The sequence below is a fragment of the Anas acuta genome, chromosome 10 (assembly GCF_963932015.1).
Source record: "Anas acuta chromosome 10, bAnaAcu1.1, whole genome shotgun sequence".
Taxonomy (NCBI): domain Eukaryota; kingdom Metazoa; phylum Chordata; class Aves; order Anseriformes; family Anatidae; genus Anas; species Anas acuta.
In genome coordinates, this window is record NC_088988.1 from 187,685 (window position 1) to 209,885 (window position 22,201).

Sequence of the window (22,201 nt, forward strand, 5' to 3'; positions counted from 1 at the left end):
TTGTGTTTTTATGGATTTAACGGGGGAAAGAAAACTAGCACCAGATTCAGATAATCATGCCTCAGAATGAGATGTCATTTCAGAGCAGTGCCCACAATGTGCATTATTTATATGAAGCTGGAACCACCACTGGTCTCACAGACCAACTCTGCCCATATAGGAAAACCAAAAATTAAGAGTCCACACTACACCGGAATTGTGTGCTTCGTCATGGATGTATCTCCAGGTTAACTGGCACTAAATCTTCACAGCTTCTGAAACTATGGAACACTGCTGGAACCAGAGATACAAAAGTAAAACATTCTAAACAGTAACACTCCAGATACTTCTGGGTTTCTTTGATTTCTCCTTTCTTTTAGTAGCCAGATGCATTGAGTGTTTCAATGCAGGGATTTATGTGAACAGTCCACTGTGGTCCTACTGCTGATTTTGTTTTTCTTGCTTGCTGCAGTTACTTTTAAAGAGCCGTACAGTACCATTTAGAGCAAGTTCACAGGCAGGATTCCTCTGTTAGGTTACAGAGAGCTGCCTAATATTTGGTATTATGAATTCCACCCTCACAGTGTTCCGCAAGTAACTTTTGTATGGAAGGCTGATGAGTGGAAGCAGCACATAGCTCAGCAAGGGGGACCCTACAGCATGACCGTGGCTAGCCACAACTATGTTTGTCTGAGGTATTGCACATGTCCCCTCCAGTGCAGTAACAGAATCAAAATATATAATTAGACAAAAGTAAAAATCTTTATTGCTAAATCAGCTGAAAAGTTGATGCAAAAATATTCTTCCTTCCTGAACTGCTCTATACATCCAAGTAAAGAATCAATAGAATAGTGTTTTCCAGCAATGTTATTCGCCTCTCCAAAGCAATACACACACAGGCCGCCGTGCTGAAGGTGCATTCATTGAACAATCTACTCCCATGTACAATAAGAGGAATAATTACAGCTGCATGCCAGAGTGAGATACATAAAATGTTTTCCTTATTAAAACAAAAAGCATGAAAAAGATTATTTTATAGGCAGTGTGCTGCAAACATTTTTTAATGTGCTGAGTCATGAGTGAAGTTTAAAAAAATGGTAACATTTTAAAATGGAATAAATGGGGAAAAAATACACTTGAGTCTTCAGGCTACCAGGGAAGAGCAGACAATGGCTGCACAAAAACTGAAGAGGTGAACCTACAGCCTGTAAAATGGCCCTTTGGCAAGTGAGGTGAAAGCCATCACCATTCAGGAATGTAGAAACTTCCTGAAGTCCCAGGGCTTTAGCTGTGGCTTTAACATCCTGTATACTAGAAGAATTTCAGGCCTCAAAGCAGCCTTTCCCTGAGTCAGGGAAATACTTACTCCTTCTTGGATTTTACCCTCACCCATCCAGCTGAGGATTTTTGATCAGATTCCAACAATCTGCGGCGCTGCTTCTACCGGGCCTGATTCAGGTGCTGGGAGCAACTCTGAGGCTATCCCTTGCCCTTAATACTCAAATTCTGACCAGGTGTCACTGAATATAACCTGTATTGGTTCCTTTTGCTGAAGCCTTTCTGGACAGTGTCTTCAATGCAACTGTTCTGATTGGCCTGCTCATTAGGGCCAGAACTACTGAAAAGAGACACGCTAACTCACCAGCCTAACTTGGCTATGGCCACCTGGAACACTGTAGGTCTGGCATTGGTCAGTAGCGACAAGAGAGCCTGATGACCCCAAGTCGAGAACCTCTACCGGAAAGCCTGTGAAGAACGAGAGGTTCTTAGTGATGTGGCTCAGTGGAGATGATGCCATCTCCAAAAGCCGAATATGAAGTTCAAGGAAGAGACCTGGGAAAACACTTTCTATCCTCAGCTATGAGTCCTTCACTAGATTTTTCTTTTCTTTTTTTTTTTTTTTTTGTATGTGTTCCACCTACAGCAGTGCTCCTCAGAAGCCTGAAATGTAAGTTGATGTTATAAAGATGAAGATGACCAAGGAGACATCTCTAGAGAGGCTGGAAAACAAAAGGGTTTAAGTGCTAGGGATTCAGACTGGCAAGGATACACTGGATTTTCTACAACAGTGCAAGAAAGAGTCCTGATTTGCATTAACATCTACCACTCTCTTAAGTGCAAGGTTTGTCACAGTCTTATTCAGAAAGAAGAGTGTATTTCTGCATCAATCCCACACTGAACAGAGACCGCTTTGCAGCCTACTCAGCTAACAGACACTTTTGGCCTGGGCACACGTATTTGGTGACATTACTGCCAGTGAAGGAATTAAAAGTTACTGTCAAATATATTGGGATGAACCTTTTCTGCATACTTAAAATGAAGAGAACCTGAAAGAGATTTGGGTTTGTCTGTTATTTCTATGCCTGGAGGATTCAAAACGTTGTTTCTACGATTCCAAGAGTAAGCGTTTCTCTCCAAGTGAGGCAGACATTTTAAACAGAGTCAAAACTCAGGTGAGTTTAAACTTTGGAAAAAAGTGGGGTTGTTTCATGATTACATTGTAACTACCACAAGGTATACCCTAAGAAGTTGCTCTCATGCATGGTAAAAACACATTTTTTTCCCTTAGTGAGAAGAAATTCAAGGAGCTCTGAAATCTAAGTAAAACTCTATTAGATTTTGTCAAAAGATCTCTACTGTCAAAATCGCACAAGTTGTCTGCACAGTATTTCCTTCCAATCAAGGCCTGAAATTGATAAAAAATATACAATTCAAGCCCCTCAGAGCTCCTGAGAAGAAACTTTCACATTTTTTTCATAAATATAATAAAGAAGAAAAGGCACTAGCCCACATTATAGCCAGGATTATTGCACCACTGACATGACAGGGGAAGCTGCTGTCCAGCTCTCTGCCAGCTAGGGAAGACAGATCTGCACACGATGGGGGCTGCGGTCTTTTCACAGCACTTACATGAGATGATGACATAAGCAGCCAACTTACGCCCTGCACCAAAAATCTTAATGGAACCACCATGCCTCTGCCAACTGTAGACTGGGCAGTTCACCGTTAGTGGGACTGTTTTAAACATCTCTTCCCCACTGCTGACAAAGTTGTTTTTAAGGTGAAAAATTGTTCCTTTTCCATTGAAAACTAAGCAGAAACAAAGATGCTTTCACCTTGCTTGTGGCCAAATTGGGCACATACCACGTAAAAGAGGTTGCTCTGGATTTGCACTGACTCCTACTTTTAGCTGCAAGCAAAGATGCTGTGGCTGATAATAAAGACAGTGCAGTTTATGTTGGTGGGAAAGAACATGGAACGCTTCCCCAGCATATGGAGATCAGCCCAACCGCTTGCTTGGCTAAGAGCAACACGCCACTGCTTACACCTTGGCTTCCTCTTAGACTGAATACCTCACTAAAACAAGCAGGAGTTCATGGTTTCATGATGCGTCCTCTGGATATAGGAAGCCTCTACTGTGAAGCAGTTGTGATGGAAGTAGACAAGTTGCTGTGTCTGTGCGCTGCAGATAGAAGCACTAGCTCTACATGTTACCTCAATCAGTAAGTCCAGAGCTGATCTTTTCCATGCCCCATGTAAAATGCATCAGTAGACAACCACTTATCACCCAGCTGTGTGTTTTTTCATTCTGCATAGCCTGATCCTATTATAATCCTCACTCTACCTGCACTGGTGCTCATCAGAACACCAGGACCCTGAGTCCTCTAGTGCCCTAACAAATACCCACTGGGAAAAGTTCCCCCCACCTGCTGTGGACAGGGATACTGGAGTGCTCTCTCCCCTGGCCCTAAGTAGTAAAGTGCTGGGCTGAAGGGGAACAGAACAGCTTAAGTGCAATCAGTAAAAGTGCTTGCAATTCATGTAGGAAACCATTCTTGGGTCAGCTTCATTGCAACTGGCTGTATTCTTTCAAGGAACAATGAAGTCAGGTGCTGCCAGGAGGACCTATGTCAGAAATATTCACAGGACTCCAAACGCTGCATACTGTCCCCTCAGCAGCTAACGCCACTACCACCCTGCCCCTCTCCCCCTCCCCCAGCATATTCCAGCTCCTTTCCAGCAGAGCTGGCAGAACCTCAGGGTTCAAGGAGTAAGAGACAGGTGCTGGAACACCTGCCTTCTTACTAGTGTTTGCACAATTTCTGGACAGTCCCCAACACATTGCTCAGCTGCTGATCTGAATACTCACAGAACAACAGACTACAGCAAAAAGTGGACAGCCCAAACCTTAGCACTACCAATTCTCCCTCCGTTCCATTAAGGAAGCAGCAGACGCCTGTACTCTTTGCAGATCCCAGCACTCTTTGAAGAGCAAGACAGCCCTTACAGGACAAAGCTTCCTGGGACAAACAATGTGGGAGCAGTACTTGAGGGGCTACAAAGCTGTGTCAAACTCATCTGGCAGAGCCACTGCAGATTCCTCTTTCCGCTCCTGATCTGCTCCATTCTCCTGGTGTTGCTTCATTTGTTCCTTCACTTCCTCCTCCAGATCAGGTGGCACCACAAATTGATCCTCTGGCTCCATCTGGGATGGAGCAGCAAAATAGCCCGTCTTCTTCTTGGGTGCCTCTGTGGCTACTTCGATGAGGTTAAGGCTCTCTTCCAAGGGCACTATGGAGCCATTGGAAAGCTTCTTTCCATAGAGACAGCATGTGGAAGGAGATTTCTGCAGTTCACACTTTTCCTTGATTGCTCCCTGTGCAGTGCCACTGTTTATACTGTTCTGTCTCTGAATGAGGAGGACAAGCCCAGAGTCATCCTCTGGCCCTGGAGCAGAGGAGCTGTACTCTAAGGCAGGAGGGTCAAACTCCAGGCCCTTTCCTTTACAGCAGTGGATGTCCACCTCTACCTCCACTTTACTGCCATTTGTCATCACACCTTCCACAGGCTGTTCATCATCACTATCTAGGCCATTGTCAGACTGGTTACTAGAGAAGGTGGCACTGGAAGGTTGGCGCTGAAAGATACTTAATGGGGGCAAAGGATGTAGACTGCAACGTCGCTCTTGTCGTGGTAGCAAGCTGCCATCAAGACCAACAGCATTGTGCTCATCTGAAGCAGTAGAGCCCACCTCACTGCTAACCTCAGAAGCAGACAGTTCACTACTGAACTCTGAAGCAATTCCGCTGCTAGATGAAGGTGTGGCTGGTTTGGTGGTGGTGGAACTAAATCCCCCAGGGCCTGGAAGACTGATGCCATGCATCTCACATGTGCAGCTGTCCTCACTGATGTTCAGACACACCACCATTGCACCTACATTGTCCTGGCAACCATAGCTTTGGGCTAAAGTGCAGAGTTTCTTTGCAGCAGCTAGTGGGTCATGTAGATGGCGCACAGCTGAGACAGCCTCTGTGTAAGAAAGGTATTCCCAGAGAGCTTTGTTCCCTAGAAGTAGCAGCTCATCTTGTACAGTCAGTGGAATGGAGCTGACATGTGGCTTGGGCAGGATCCAAGGATGCAAGTATGTGCAGCCTAGCATCCGAGTACAGCAAGTCACACCATTGACCTTATTGTCCTGCAGACAAGAGAAACAAAACAGTAACATTAGATCCACTGTTAGATCATTTGGAGAGTCTTGCCCCTGCCCATAAACTAGTTCAGAGCATTGAGAAATGCTAGTATACAGGTACAGTCAGTTACAGTACAGAAGAAAGGGATTAAAGGGATTTAGGTCCAGGAACCACAGCCGAGACTTTCCTGCCGTTTTTAAATTAATTTTGGTGTTCTTAATTTCTGTTGTTAGATGTTGCTGCTAATGATGATTATTAAAAACCATCAGAGAACACATGCAGGGAAATGTTCTCAGACAATAATTTCACTTACATTTTTCAGAATCCACTCATCAGACAGTTTTTAAATCATTTAATATGCTACATTCATTCCAGTTATTGTTAGTCAGTATGCTAAGGAAAATAGCATCTCACAGAACTGTAACACATTAGTAGGGATAATACTTTCATCAGACAACTCCATAAGCATTTTTTTTATTATTATTATTATTTTTTTTAAGATCCACTGTTCATAAAGCTAATATGACTGGCATTGATTTCTCAGTTTTTTTGACTACAGATTTTCCAGTTCTTTGGAACTTCCCTGTTTTTTCCAAGTTTTTTGAAAGTTACCATTTAGAGAATTTTTCCCAAATTGTTTTAATATGTTTGAATAAAAATACAAATAATAATAAAAGACACAAATAAAATACATTTCTGACTTTTTTGTGTAAAATTTTCACCTGTTCCTACTTGATGTCTACATTCAGCATATCTCAATAGCCACTTAGCCTATACCTTCACTGAATAAAACATGGAATAAATCCAGAGAGATACTTGAGCCATGGTTTTCAAGAAACACAAGACGGAATAGATTATTTTGTGAATTTTGAGACAACATGACCTCCCAGGCCCTGCTCTGGTCCCCAGTGGCTTTTCTCCACACTCACCCAAGTCATAAACAGCGCTGCATACCACTCTCTCCACATCTCAATTTAACCTCCACATCTATTTTTCTTTCTTTCCACCTCTCCCCAACTCATTCTTGGCATTCTGTACCTGTAATTCTCAGGCCATGATGGGTATTTAGAACATGTCATTCTGAACAGCTAATTATCAAGAGAAACAGGGCAGGAAGGAACAGATAAGCCATCTGAGCATCTTCATGCCACCCTCTCCCCTGCAGCATTGTGCAGGCAGTAGAGCTCAGAATGGCATGTACCTGAACCAAGCTTTTACTGGCAGGTGAAAGCTGAAGTCTAAACCAACCTCTGTTATAATGGCTTTTTGCTCTTTGATTCTCTTAGCATCTTCTGAACATTGCTCAAGGCTGAAGACTTTGGAGAGGAGCAGAGGTTTTCCACTTCGGCAAAGAATGGCTTGGCATGTCCCAACATTGGCCACCGTCAGAGAAAAGTTGCTGGCTGGATCAGACATATCATGACGAATATAGCAAAGGACAGCAGAGGAACCCAGCTTCTGTCCAGCCATGCCCAGCTTCCTGTTGGAGGAGAAGGTGTAGGAAGGCTACAGACTCCATGACAGGCATTCTGGAGTATGGCCTCACCCCACCTAGCACATTAACCGATGCACCTATGCAGGTCCCACCAGGACCAGCTTGCTCACTGTCCTACCTGTGGGAGACCAAGAAGGTGTTGGACATGAACATCGTGTCCGACTGCTGTACCTCCTCCAGGAGCACATCAGCCATGGTGCACTGCAGTAGACGTGGCAGCTCCTCATTCTTATCACCATCAAACATGCCATACACAGCCTCCACTCCTTCTGCAAAGCTTCCCATTGCCAGCGTTGACACACACAGCCTGTTAGAAAACCATACGGGCAAAGCTGATCTGCCTCGAAGGATTGTATGATCCCCAAAACCACAGCCATCAGGCACCTTGTCATGAGCACTGTTCTCACAGGGCATCAAAGCCACTGACCCTACATCCACTACACCTACTACATCCACTGCCCCATGAGATGTACAGCTGTTGCTTATTACTGACACTCCCAAACCCTCCTTGAACATGCTGAGGAGAGGACAAGGGACACAGTTTGCAAGAGAAAGCCAAAGCACCTCTGCTAGAGCGGGAAACAAAGCCTAAAGGTCCCAGAATAAGCATGACAAACAAGGAAAAGGACAGCACTGAGGCTTGAGTTAGCAAGAATGAGCAAGAAATGGAGAGAGAGATGGATGAATTGTTCAGCATAACAGCAATGCACTCCACTTAGCACCCTGAGGAGACAAAGTGTCAGGGTTCAGACCACAATACTTACTTATTTCTTTGGCCAGCCATCTCAGCTATTCCATGACTCCAGAAGGTGGAAGTGAGTGCTGAGTCAGTTGTGAGGGAGGGCTTAGCATCAATCTTCAGAGTGGTAATGTGACTACGGAGAGAGAAGAAAAAAAATCACTTCTAGATGCCATGCTGAACAGCTTGTGGCCAATGGACCATGGACAGTCTAGAATTTTAGACAGCAGCCTGTTGAAAGAACTGCACCAAGAAGTGCTTGACCTTCTGGAGATGTCTGACTATTTATGCCAGATACAGGTGGGAGAACCTCATACCACTTGAAAAACTCTTTGTTCGTTCTGACAGTTTGAACCCAGCCCTTTCCTTTACTACAGCTTCAGCTGCCTAAGCAGGGAACGTTATACTATTATGCAGTGCTATGATACATACATTACTATTCCATTTCCTCTCCTGGGAAGGGTTACCCTTCCCTGTGCCTGTCACTAGTGGCTTAGCATCTCCATGACTCACCTGAAGATGTCCAGTGTCTTGTGTTCTAGGACCAGGTTTGTGTTTCCAGTCAGGTCCAACTCTTGCAAGGTAGCTGGCAGTGCCTCAGGAATGAGGATTTCAGTTAATTCATTGCAACTCAAGTCCACAATCTGCAGTATCAAAAAAAACAAAAAAAACAAAAAAAAAAAACCACAATGACAAAGAAAATATTCTGTTCTCTCATGTGATCAGTTACTCCACTGCTCCTTCCTAACATGATATATATATTCCTGCTACTGGTTGTATCTCTCAAACAGGTCATGAAAATGGAGCCGACCTATCAGTAGAAGAATGATTTATAATCATCAAATGCTTATAACCTGCAATAGCCAGGACTCTAATACAGAAAGAATGGGTCACACTAAAGATAAGGCCTATACATACAGGTTTACCTAGATAAATAATACATCCCGCTGTCTCAAATGGTACACAAGAAATACACCAAGACAGAGACAGATAGCGAAGATGAAAGAGGTGAACTATCTTCAGTCAGTTATGAGAGGGAACAGATCTAGAATGTGTATCTCGTTCCCTCTTCACAAGCTAATTGAGAAAAATGCTGGGATCTCCAGTTCCTCTTCTAGCAGCTACTCTTCATTCTCCCACCCAAACTTCTTCTCCTTACCTGCTCCATAAGAATACCTGAATATGGGGCAAATGCAGGATCTCTGGAAAGATACTGATTTCATTTGAGTGTGCAATAAGAGTATGAAGCAGCTTGCAGTTTGCCACTGTTGTGGGAATTGTTTTCAGTTTGTTGCCACTCAGATTTAGCTCTTCCAAATGCTCCAGCTTACTGAGTTTGCTGAAAGGGAAACAAAAGAATACCATATCTTTTAGGCCAAAAGAATACCATATATTTTGTCACTTTTTAAACCCACAGACATAGTATCCATACACACTGCCCTTTAAAATCTACATTTCTAATTCATTGATTCGAAACCATGTATCTGCCAAGAGTCCAAAGATACTGTACTTAAAATTCAGGGTCCCCAGATGCCCAGCTTGGATTTACACCAGACAGATCCCTTCACCTGACTTCTACGGCACTAAAGCAGAAGACTGTAAAGTCTTAATTTGAAAACTGTCAGAGAAAACCTAAGCTGTGTCAGTGTACTTTGTAGGAATAAACAGATTTACAAGACAGTAGTTCCATTGCCTAACCAGTACCAGGGAAAATCATAGCAAAGCTTGCATTGATGCAATCAATATTGCATTAATTGTGCTGATGTAAAAAAAAAAAAAAAGTGATAATATAACAGATTTTTATTTTTATTTTTTTTAAATGAGACTACAAATTAAACTGACAGAGAAGTCTACAAGTTTAGCACTAACCCTACACTACACTTCAAAGACACATTTGATACCCTAAGACTGAATTGCAGAAGATACTGAAAAGTAATCATGAAATAAGAATTCAGTGTTAGTCCTACTATTAGGGCCTTGGCAGGGAGCCACATTTGAATCAATGACAGTCAATGAATCAGTGATTAAAAGGAATATATGCACACATGAAATTAAACCTAGAAGAATTTGCAGATAAAAAACATAGTGGAATTTCAGTTTCAACATATAGTAATATGAGCTATTTGGTAACTTAAAATTACCTTAAAAGCATGTGATTTAAATTAGCTAAGTAATGCTATGCACATAGAAACTTCTACAAGTTGCAATAAGACAGGAAATAGTCTTCAGAATCCTCAGGGGACTCAGATGCTGGCAGACTAAACTATCTTTGCTTATGATTTTTAATAAAGCAGTGTCCAAGTTCTGCTGTCTATATAGCCAGAAAAACATCAGAATTTGGAAAAGGTTCAAAGGATCCTTCCCTACATTCTAAGAAATTAAAAAGGCTGAGTATACTTACAATTTTGTAGGAACACATGGGAGTCTCTATCCTCATAAGTTTCTATAGTAAGCATGGATTTCTCACTATTTCAACACCAAATTGTGAGCCTAGTGCATGAATTAACGGATGAAATTATATGATGTCCATCAGGCAAGAGTTCAGACAAGTCTGGTTAGGGACCTTTTGGCAAGACTGAGAAGTGAAAATATGCAGCACAACAAGCTGCATGCCAGTAACACTGAAGTTGTGAAGAAATAATGCCTCCATCCCCACACACACATCCACCACAACTAGGAGTGTAGGAACCACTGCAGCCAGCAGTACTGTGTGCCAGCTCCCCCTTAACGTTATTCCTATGTGCGCACATGGGGATGGCAGGTCTCTGCCATCAAGCCAAAGGGACAACATCTTGCTTTGACAGCAACTGAAGCACAAAGTAAATGCTCACCTGGAGGATGCTGACTGCCCACCTTGCCCACCAGCCTTATGTATTTACCTTGCAGGGAACGCCTGTAAGTTGTTGTTTGCCAGATGCAGGATCCGTAGACTTGTGTGTCCCGCCAAGACAGGGATGCATTGATCTGTGAGGTTGTTACTGGTCAAGTAAAGCAGCTGCAGCATGCTCAGACTCTCCTCCCCTGTACATGCAGAGGGCAAGGACTCCAGGTTGTTTGCAGATACATTCAGGTACCTGAGGCTAACCACAGCAAGTGCAAAAAAACAGACTTCATCTAAACCACTCTATTAACAGCAGGAAAAACAGCTATGTAATTGCCTATGCAGACAAAGCAACAACACTATGCAACTCAGAAAACACAGCTAACATCCCTACTCACATTAAGATTTATGAGTCTACAGATGACTTACTAGCTATGTAACATTGCAGATGCACGCAGCATTTTACAGTAAACAGTGGGTACTGAAGAGCTGATGGAGAGAGCAGGTAATATTGGTGGAAGCAGACTACATAAACTCTTGCTTAGAGCCTTTTAAGAAGGGTTGACGCATGTCTGAATAGACAAACAGTAAGGGTCACTGTTGCTGTTCTCCCATGACCTGATGTGTTTTCTGTTATAAGATCTGAAAATCCGTGTGTCTTGTCTTCTTTGCACCTGAATTCATGCACTACTTTTAAAGACAGAGCTCTCCATGCAGTAACAGGATCTTAGAAACAGTTGAAACTGAAGTTAATACACTGGTTGACTGCCAGGTTAGGCAAATATCTGTTTTCCTGTAACTAAACAGTAACATGGACTGATCCCTTCACATCAGCTTGATGATTTCTCTCATGGCACCTAAATTACCTTCTTATAAAGCACACTCATTATCTCTTATGCAAATGGCAACAAAGCCCATAGCACCTCACAAGGACAGTCATGCAGATACCATTAATGGCCTTCACAGCTTCAAAGGTTAACACAGTCAGAAGATGCATGTTACTGTCACTCACTTCAGAGCCTTGACAAAGAGCATCTCAGGGAGTTCAGTCAACAGGTTGTGCTGAAGATCCAGCACCTCCAGTGGAATGTGTTCTAGAAGAGGTGGGAGGCTCTGCAGATTATTGTGCCCCACCATCAACTTCCGAAGGCTCAAGCTGCTGAGGATCCTATAAAGACACAATTTACTATGACAGCTTGGTTCACTCCACTTCACATTCACATAATGGGAAAATGGAATATTTAATCAGTTGTAAAATGCAAACAATGACAAAGCAGAAAAACATATGTAGCAAGATAATTCAGTCAATTTGTGCTCAGAAGTATATCTGCATTTCCCTCTACGCTACTACAGATCTGTAATTTGTGACACGAGTTTATCTGTGTGCATACACCTAACATTCTCTCATGTACATGAAAAAGAAGAGAAAAATCACAAAGGATGGGTTTAAATTCCCATTTAAACTTGTAGGCAGAAATAAGTGACAACTTAGATTCAGGCCTTTAAGAAGCTGCTAAGTACTCCTGTAGTATTTCTGAGGCTGTTGTCACATTTACTTCAATAATCACTACAATTCTGGAGAACGGCTTCTATCCTCACTAACCGCAAAGAAAATTGAAAAAAAAAAAAAATCAGAAAGGGCACCTGAACACATCTGAACATAGCCTAGAACCACCCTGCCCATTTGGGTGAGGTTTTAATTTGGAACTATATCCTTATGGATCTGTACAGAACGGCTTAAAACCATTAAATGCTCACAACTGTTTCAGGAAAGATACTTCTCCTAACATCCAACCTAACCTCCCCCAGAGCAACTTAACACTCTTCTCTCTCATCTTACCATTTGGTGCTTATGAGAAAAGCCCAATCCCCTCCTTGCTATAGCCCCCTTTAATGTAATTGTAGAGTGTGATAAGGTCTCCCCTGAGCCTCCTCCTTTTCTCCAAGCTAAACACCCCCAGTTCCCTCAGCTGTTCCTCATAAGACTTGTTTTTCTGGACACCTCACCAGCTTCATTGTCTTTCTCTGGACACACTCCAGAACCTCTATGTCTTTCTTGTACTTAGGGACCCAAAACTGAACACAGTATTTAGACGTGGCCTCACCAGTGAGGAGTACAGAGCGATAATCACTTCCCTAGTCCCACTGGCCATGCTGTTTCTGACACAAGTCAGGATGCTGTTGGCCTTCTTGGCCAGTTGAGCACACTGCTGGCTCTCATTCAGCCAGATATCACCCAACACCCCCAGGTCCCTTTCCACCAAGCAGCTTTCCAGCCACTCTTCCCCCAGCCCATAGCATTGCATGAGGTTGTTGTATCCCAAGTGCAGGACCTGGCACTTGTCCTTGTAGAACTTCATACAGTTGGCCTTGGCCCATTGGCCCAGCCTATCCAGATCCCTCTGGAGAGCCCTCCTACCCTTGAAGACCAACACTTGTGCCTAACTTGGTGTCATCTGAGAACTTCGGGAGGGTGCACCCAACCCCCTCATCCAGATCACTGATGAAGTAGTTTGCTTACCTTGATGGGAGTTCCACAAGGAGGTTGTAGCTCATATCCAAAACTTCCAGTTTCTTTGCTTCACAGGCCCAGTCTGGGACACACTGTAGCTGATTGCTGTCAAAAGGAGAAAAAGGTAGACACGAGCACTCCATATGGAATATGCCCTATTTGAATACGCCCTGCACAGCACTAGTGACAGCCAAACAAACAAAAAAAAGTAGAAAATCACAGAATGAACAATATCTGAGCTAGTCATGAGGAGTTTATCTCATGGCCAACTGCATAATGCAAACTGAGCTGGTGCATGATTGGTAGAAAATACTGTTGCAAGGCTCTGATGATGAGGCTTTTGTTTGTTGAAAGCACTGACATAGAACTAGCCACCCTACGCTACCTTGCTATTGCGCTTCAACCCAAAACTGAAGCAAAATGTCATCAGATCCTCTGGGCATCCTATTTTATGGGTCCAACAATGCTGCTCTTGTGTGGATGTAAGCAATAAAGCCAACAGTGATCATCACCAGCATCCAAATGTTTGCACAACAGCTTCCCACCATTTGGCCCAGTAAACTGCCACAGGTTCAGTGATCCCTATTTGGCTTATTTTGCTGATTACAGCCTACAGCTGAAGGACAGCTAATCACCAAGACACGTCAAACTGGTTCAGAGGGGCTTCTGGCCTGGGACACATTCAGTGTTGGGCTTTCCCGTTCTATTGTGAAGATGAAGTGCCTTTTCTCAATTGCTCTCAACTCTTTCAAAAGCTTAAAAGCTCCAGAAAATTTCTGCAGAAAACAACAAAGTGTTCAGATACATGCTTTATATTCTGTACTGTACAGTCACTTACTGGACGAGTTCTAGACATGTCAGTTGACCAGGAACTGGATAAACATTGACAGAAGTAAGACCTGAAGAAGTAAAGCAAATAATTATGACTGCAGAGGGGAAAACATCAGAGAAGCACACAGACTAGCTAGCAAGTGAGACTCTCAGCCTTACTCTGCACATACTCAATGTCTCTACTATCCTTCTTAAGAAAGAGTTCACACTTCATACATCTCACTATTCCATTCTCCATCTGCCACACGGGGCACCAGAACAAGGGAGAACAGTACTTCTTTGTGGACTCACAAGCAGTTGTTACTGGAATACAAAGTCCCTGAACAGCAACTCAGCAGTATAACCTCTCCCTGTTACAAAGCCAACGCACATACATCCAGAATGTGATCCCTATGAGCTGACCTCACAAGACCCATCATGTATGGTCTCACTACTGTAAAAATACTTGTAAACGTTTCTTTTTGTGGGAGACAGCAAAGGGCTGCTTCTTTTACTCCCAAGGCTTGAAAGAGGAAGGCTGATGAAGAAGGTAAACAGACGTACAGTTGTTGTTGGCATAAAGGGCCCGAAGCGAGAAGCCACTCAGTGTCAACTCTTTTAGCTTATTCCGTTCACAGTGCAGCTGCTCCAGGCTGCCCAATGAGCTGAGATCCAGGTCTGTCAGACGATTGTCTCGTAAATCCATGTAAGTTACGGATTTATTCCCCTCTGGAGTGTCATCCACTGCTCTCTTCAGGTTGTTCAGCCTAAACATTCAGAAATAAGAGGTACAAAGTCAGAAAATAGGACACTGAACACTGGATGTGAGTAAGAAGAGAGAAAAGGGGAGAACTGGTGAAGGCTAACCCCAAAGTACAGTGAGATATATGAGGAGCAATGTTGGATTTCAGGCAGTGAATATGATGAAAAATGGTTCCTACGTCTGCACTGCTAGATAAAACCATTCTACTAAATTTCCCAGAATTTAAGAGATTCTGAAGACTACAGTTTAGAAATCTGAAGCCAGGCCAATGGACAGTTACTTAGTACTGACAGAGCAAGCTAATACAGAGACCAGATAATAGGCCGCCTTGCCACAGACAGAAAATTCTTTGTCCCTCTCTGAGAGCTCTGCAGTAGGCAGCCTCAAGAATCAGGAATACATGTATACCCCTAATACACCTCTAGAGGAAAAAATGAGACAAAACAAAAAAAGAAAAGGCTAAGAGAGATCAAAGCTAAGCTCATGGTAACAGCATATGAAAAAAAGGAAACTAGAGTACTAAGTCACATTTCTTGCATCCCTGCCCGTGGCAAGGGGGTTGGAACTAAAGTCCCTTTAGGTCTTTTAAGGTCCCTTCCAACACAAAGCATTCTGTGATTCCATGACTGAGTTGCTTCAGGCATTGCTCAGTTAGCCTAGTTTCTCTAAGTGAATCCTGCACACCCTCGGAAACAGAACTCCCTAAAAGTTAAAGAATCAGTAAGAGGTGAAAAAAACAGAACACCCAAATTATTGCAAAATGTACCAGAATTTACGCAGCTCTTCTGCTGTAAAGAGAAAGCAGTAATCTGGTTTGTGTGTCTATTCGTAAGTGCAAGTTTACCCCTTACCTCAGGTCCACACTTTTGATGTGACTCATACGGTTCAGCACTGCAAGGTCCAGGGTCTCTAGCAAATTCCCCGCCAGTGCTAGTTTATCTAAAAAAGTTAGTTTCTCAAAAATTGCTGGTAGCTCACGGAAGTTATTGAAGGAAAGCCCAAGACAGCTGAGCTGCTGCAGACTTCCCAGCTCTTCTGGTAAGGATGTGAGGAAATTCCCATCTAGCCAGAAGCTCTGGAGACTGCAGCAGTGGAAAAAAAAAAGTAATTCAGCAAAGAGTACTGAATGTCACATTTTGCATTTTCAGTGAATTTACCTGCATAACTGCAAGGTCTCAGTGTGGTTATTTTTAATGGTATTTATGGATACAATTTTTATTCCTGTATCCGTAAAGTCACCGGAGTAATATTATCACTCAAGTAATAGTCTTGGAACTGCATATACACAACACCAAATAGTTCCTAAATTATTTTGGAGGTAAACTTCTAGTTATGCCAATTTTTTATAAACAAAATAAAAATCACTACTTGTGTTGTAACTAAAGGATATTTACTTAATCATTTGGTTTTCTACAAATTAAGAACTCATTTAGCACGCTGGACAATCTTTAAAAGACCTATGACAAAGTAAAAATAAGAAGACAGCAGTAACACAACAGACCTCTCAAAGCCCATCACTTAGTAACAGAAACAATAAAGTCAACAACATCCAATCACTGAAGTCTCATATCACTATTGTGGCACTCAGTTATGGCACTTATGGCACAGTTTAATCACAATTCCTACCACACTAAAGCATTGATAACAGATTTTTAAATTCTAGTCTCCCCAGCAGCCATTCAGAAAATAGTATTTTCCAGGGTAGCTTTCTGTTACAAAAAAATTGCTTTGAAGTTTGTATGACTCTTGAGACTCGAGCCTCCAAAACACAATTCTTTTCTTATGACCACATTCCAACAAAGAACTTTCTCAACAGTGCTTATCAGTAGTAAAAATGCAGCTTGGGGCCATGAGAAGTTCTTATAAAGAAGAAGGGCTGAAGGGGTCAAGAAGATAACTGGACCCATAACTGACTAAATTGTAATCCTCTGAAAACTTTAAGTCGGCGTGTGGATTACAGTTTGTGTACAGCCAAAAGACCGCTCTGGAAATGCCTTATGTACACCCATTGTAGCTGCAGATATTCCCTTTATTTTTTTCTTTTTAAAAAAAGATAAAAGCTGGAAGAAGAACAGGCCACAACGAACCAATAGCTCAACACCAACACTTATCCATTGCAAAACCAAAAGAAGTAATAGCTTTGCAATTAAATTTATTTAAGCTTAAGCTTTGGTGTATCCTGAGTATTCACAGACAAAACTGGAGAAGTTTTCCTCCAGCAAATATTTTAAGATAAATTTTTCAGAGGGGATCGCCCTACTACTTTCATGTTAAAAACTTCCTAACACAAAAAACAATCAATTTTGTAAAAAGCTATCAAAACACATGCACCGTACACTAGTGTTAGAAAAAGCACTAGTCCTCTGTGAGAAATTACCACTGAAAAATTTTAAACAATAAATTAAAACTTTAACAAAAACTGCATCTGTATTGAAAATATTAAATACAAATATTAAACAGAACTTTGGAAAGTCACAGTCCTCTGCAGCCGCAGAAAAACATGCATTGACATATTTGAGAAACAATAATCACAAACTGTCTTCAGACAATGCTTCATTTGCATGTTTCCTCATCTTTTCTACATCAGCATTTGAAACTGTTTTACACTAGCGATTAAGGAAGTGTACCTGAGACTGTTCTTATGCCTTAAACTTGTGTACAGTTAAAAAATCCGCTATCCCTTTTGTGTAAAACACTTATAAATACTTCAGATATAACCTGCATGTTCTTGCTTATATAAATGAGGTCTCAATTCTGAGAGGTGTGTATATTTTTATGTAGTTCTACAAAGCCTGGTTGATCTTTATAGATATTCACTGTCGTAATTTGTGGTTTCTGGAAATGTCCTTGACAGCATAATCTTTAGAAACTTCTAACTGCTCTTATGTAAACATATTTTTTTTTAATGTTTAACCAATAAGGGAACACCATAACAGTAAAGAGAACAGAAAAGGCTTCAGTGGGAATATATTCATAGGCTTAGAAGCCTTCAAGTCTATTGCAGTTCAGCAAGGTGGCACTTGTGGTTCAAGGCATGGTAGCTGACTGTTAAGTGTCCTCCAAGGCCACTTCAAAACAGACAAAATCCATTAGTCTCTACTATTACAAAACTGATTTACCACAATGTGTTTTAGTTAGTAGAATAGGTAGGAAGTCATCACAAATAATGAGCAGTAACTTGCTATATACCAATAACTTTTTAAAAGACAAATGTATAAAAATATTGTGATATCTTTATTTGGAAGGAAAAACAAGCCTTATTGCCGGTCTTAGTTCTCAACCCTCTACTGGAGTTATATGTACCATTCAGTCTTCAGGGAAGAACTGGCTGACCAGCACTCATACTTTCATAAGTAGCACCTTTACATCAGCTGTGCTCAACTGAAACATTAAGAAAGTTTATGACAAGGGAAAGAAAAATACACAGAAAAGAAATATACACTCACTTCAATAGTTTGCCAATCTGTGTTGGCAAGCAATGTAGTCCGTTACAGGAGACATTAAGCTCTGTCAGAGTAGAGATCTCACACAGTGATAGAGGAAACTCTCCAAGTCTATTATGAGACAGGTTCAGGCTCTTCAACTGAGAAAACCTAGTGGCAAGAATATCAGTTAATTTGCAAGTCTCCATGCTCTCAAAGCAAAAACTTACAGTCACAAGGCGTCTTTGTACACTGATGATAGTCATCTAAGTCATTAGGTCAGTTTCTACACAAGTTTGATTTTAAGTCACTGATACTTTATATCTCAGTGGTAACACTGAAAGTGATCAAATACATTTTTACTGCAGAAACAGACAGGAACCTTTTACCTTGATTCCTGGCAGACCTTCTATGAGTGACTGTTACTAAATTAGGGACAACTAAAAATCCTCAGTTCAATAAATTTACCTTGCAAGAATTATTTAGAGTACCAATCTACCATTGTGAAGCTGGGGAAGATAAGACTAAAACAAACTGCAACTAGTCTGAGAATAGATCAGAAGCGGGGGATACCCTTTCAAGCTAGGCACAACAGAAGGCCTAGTAGAGCTGTAAAAGGGAAAGGCAAGAAACCTCTGAAAGCATCATAAGATGACGACATTATGCTTCCATACCATCACATCTGCTACTCTTACAAGTTGAGAAAGTAAAGCTGGAGTCTCACAGGCCCTCTGCCCATTTCAAATGAACATTAACATTCAGAACTTACTGAGTAGGCTTTTTCAGATCTCCACTTCTTCCTACAAACTCTTACCCACAACAACAGCACTACATTTTTCCTCACCTTTTATTTTATACCCCAAAATGCTCTCAGTTTAGCAAGCAGACTTATATTAGTATTGCATCCTGTCTATACAACCAGTGTGTCCCTCTACTAGGCTCATCTGAGATAACATTTAACACAAAGAATTTGTGGAAGGGAGTTCACAAATACCATAAACTTCTGTAAGCTTTTATCTGCCTGCACTGCCCAGCTCTGCTTCCTAGTTCCTTCATTTGTTAGAGCTTCCTGAAGATCAATCTTTTAACATCCCATAAGAACAGGCAATACACTCCCTTCCCTTTATCCCTGGATGCACATGTGCAGAACTCCAAACGTAGAAGAAAAATAATTCTTTGCAGACCTGCAAAGGGAGTCAAGACTCCCTGCTCCACATGATCTCATAAAATTGTGTCGTAGGTTGAGGTAGATGATGTCTTGACTGTAGAAGAGGTACTCAGGTACTTCCTCAAGGCTGTAGCATGAAAGATCAACCATGCTAAGTCGCATAGACACAACCTGAAAAGAAAAAGGAAGAGTTGCAGCTGTGCAACAATTCTTCTATGGCAGTCTAATGGTCTTAAAAAAAAAACAAAGAATGTAAATTGTTTACTACTTGCAAGAAAATGAAAGAATGCTCTTGTATCCACCAAACACAGGTAGAGTCCATGCAGGAAATCAAGTCCATGGAGTATGAACTTATGTCATTTGCTGCTACTGTCTCTGCAAGCCCCATAACAAGGAGGCACTTCTTGATATCAACAAGAACATACACAAAGCTCTGCTTTGTAGGTACAACGGATGCTCACTAAAAGCTGGACTGTAAGAGAACCATCCTAATAGAGAAAACCATACCTCTAGTTGAGAAAATTGCTGAGAAAGCATAGCCTCCGAGTGCCTTCCAAAGATACAAATTGCAAAAAGGAATCAGCTGACCTTCCAGTTTTGTCTTTTGGTGCTTACAGAACCTCTTTTTGGCCTACCTGCTTCTTCTGACTTATTCAGGGTATAATATTGGAAAACTTCTGCTATGATGAAAAGGCTTCATACATTATACTTTTGCAACATTTCATAAAGCATCTGCAAATATCAGATCTCCTTTAATCATTTTTGAGGCTTTATATGCTTAATTCCAGATTTTATGACGTATTTTATCCTGCAACTCATTTCGTATTTCATAGTAATATATATATGAGGTCAAAGTGCGTGCCAGCACTGTGCCATCACCAGCTAATTGTACTTCCACGTGGAATACAGACGCAGCTCTGAACAAGCTACGCTTCCGTTGCTGATCTATGATCTCTGTGCTAGTTAACTCAAACCTATCAGAGTGCCATTCTAGGCCACAGGTCAGAGTCAGATATGGCAGCAGAAGCATTTAATAGGTTTTTATGGCTGTGAAGTCAGTCAGTCCACAGGGTTTGTTCTAGTGACACGTGATAAGCTATTCTCAGTAGGTGTGGGGGGTTAAAAAATGCAGACCTAGTCAATATTGTTGAACAGGCAGAGCCCCAAGAAAATGCTAAAAGAAAGTCTCTGTAGTTGTGAGTACCTAAGAAATGAAGAAAGCTGGAAAGCATCCCAGGCACTTTCTCCAGAACCCAAGTATAATGTCTGCCTGCAGACCAAGCACATATCACAAATGCCATCTTACCCTCAGTACCCACCACCCCAAAGTACTGCAGTCTCTAGGCCCTCACCGTGGATGCCTGTCGGTGCCACCGCTGGCACTCTGCCAGCGTTTCAAAGGAGACATGGTATGTTTGAGCTTGTGCTCCAGCAGATGTGAAAGCAAGAGTGTACTGCCGACGTTTCATTTCTTCCACCTGCAAAGGGAGAAATGATAACAAAGCAGTCTGCCTAAACTCCAGCATTACAGTGGATCTGAAGTCTAGAGTACAGAGTACCAGTAACATTGTCTCTTGCTGAAAACTGTTGTGAGAAACACAGGAGTAAATCCTTCTTAATGTCTTTCTGCTGAAGTAGATCCAATAAGTAATCATCTCCAGAATGGCTATTCATAACAATGGCTACTAACATGAATTCATAAGTGGTGTCTCTTCAAGCATTTTATTAGCCTCAGGACTACCTACGCAAAGCAAGTAGAAAAGGGTTGTGCAATTGTCTCTGCACCTGATAATACAGTAATACAGCCTAGATTAACCTCTTGTGTATAATACCCATCATTATAATCCTTTCTTCCTTTCTAATCTACAGGAAGCTATCAAATGCAAAAACGTCTTACCTTCCCTCCAACAAGAGGCAAGATGTGCATCTTCCCTGTGTGGCTATCTTTCACAGAGGATACAATGAGGCAGGTACCACAGAGAATTACTAAGCGTTCAGCCCATTTGTGCAACTGGGTCTTTCCTTTGCGTACATTATAGATTCCAGAGAGCAGGATGCGATCTAACTGTTCTACTTGACTTGGCTTTTCTGAAGAAAAAGGGGACATTTGTGTTTACTTTCCATTTGTTCCTCATTCTCAGCTGTGAGTTCAAATAGAAACACAGCAGTAACAAGCATTATAAAAGGTGAGTAAAGACAAGACACACAGTTATACTTAAAACAAAAATCTCATGCAGAAGACTAGCAACTTAGGGCAGTGATGTCTGAAAAGCACTCCCTGTATGACTTTCAGCACAATGTTACCACGTAGTGCATTTTTAATCTACAGCTAATTACAGTCCTTGGCAAACTTATGCACTTGCCAAACATCTTTCTTTGAGATGCAGTAAAAAAGCGATTACAAACTCATTGAGTCAGCACCATCAAAGAAGTGGCTTCTACTGTCCTTTAAAGGGAGGCCTGGGAAAATCAACTACAGAAGAACGGTAGTTATTTCCTGAAGATGATTTAAGTGAAAGGACTAGAGCACTGACTGACTATAGCTGTGCTACGTGCACTGCTAGCCGTGGAGCATTAAACCATAGAAAAACACCAAAGAGCGTGTATCTGAAGTACAGGAAAAAAGTCTTGGGACTAGCAGTAAAAGCAGGCTCGAAAAATGTGAAAAATATAAATGCCTCTTGTTGGTCCTTCTCCTGAAGGAAACGGGACTCTGTGAACATCACCAGAAATTAGGAAGATGGAAAAGATGAACCTGTATGCTAACTGACTATTTACCATTCAGAGATTATCATTTTCTGAGATTTTTCTCTTTTTGAATACAGAATGCTAGCTGCTTTGGACTTCCACTCTGAATCCCAGCTATTTCACAACTATAGATACGTGTGTGAATGGTCTTAATCTCTACGGATAAGGGAATTCCCTGTCACTCTGCAGCTCCTAAGCTTGGCAACTCTAATTAAGTACCTCAGGAATTGCACAAGCCCAGCTATAGCAACACAAGGAATCAAGAGAATTCCC

General features: G+C 41.8%; 1 protein-coding gene across 2 annotated transcripts in view; it reads right to left on the bottom strand.

Annotated features, from left to right (window-relative positions):
* Positions 1-717: 717 nt before the first annotated feature.
* The window catches only part of PHLPP2 (PH domain and leucine rich repeat protein phosphatase 2), a 32,626-nt gene continuing 11,142 nt past the window's right edge, over positions 718-22,201 (bottom strand). The window contains exons 4-19 of one of the 2 annotated variants that reach the window (XM_068693284.1): positions 21,078-21,268; positions 20,533-20,658; positions 19,197-19,351; positions 18,037-18,183; positions 15,442-15,672; positions 14,392-14,594; positions 13,856-13,916; positions 13,027-13,122; positions 11,518-11,673; positions 10,564-10,764; positions 8,861-9,023; positions 8,198-8,328; positions 7,710-7,820; positions 7,064-7,252; positions 6,699-6,930; positions 718-5,455 (exon numbers count right to left, since the gene is read on the bottom strand). In XM_068693284.1, the coding sequence (XP_068549385.1) occupies positions 4,316-5,455; positions 6,699-6,930; positions 7,064-7,252; positions 7,710-7,820; positions 8,198-8,328; positions 8,861-9,023; positions 10,564-10,764; positions 11,518-11,673; positions 13,027-13,122; positions 13,856-13,916; positions 14,392-14,594; positions 15,442-15,672; positions 18,037-18,183; positions 19,197-19,351; positions 20,533-20,658; positions 21,078-21,268 (3,533 nt within the window). In that variant the 3' untranslated portion in view covers positions 718-4,315. The remainder of the gene's footprint in view (positions 5,456-6,698; positions 6,931-7,063; positions 7,253-7,709; positions 7,821-8,197; positions 8,329-8,860; positions 9,024-10,563; positions 10,765-11,517; positions 11,674-13,026; positions 13,123-13,855; positions 13,917-14,391; positions 14,595-15,441; positions 15,673-18,036; positions 18,184-19,196; positions 19,352-20,532; positions 20,659-21,077; positions 21,269-22,201) is intronic. The other variant, XM_068693285.1, reaches the window with a different exon arrangement.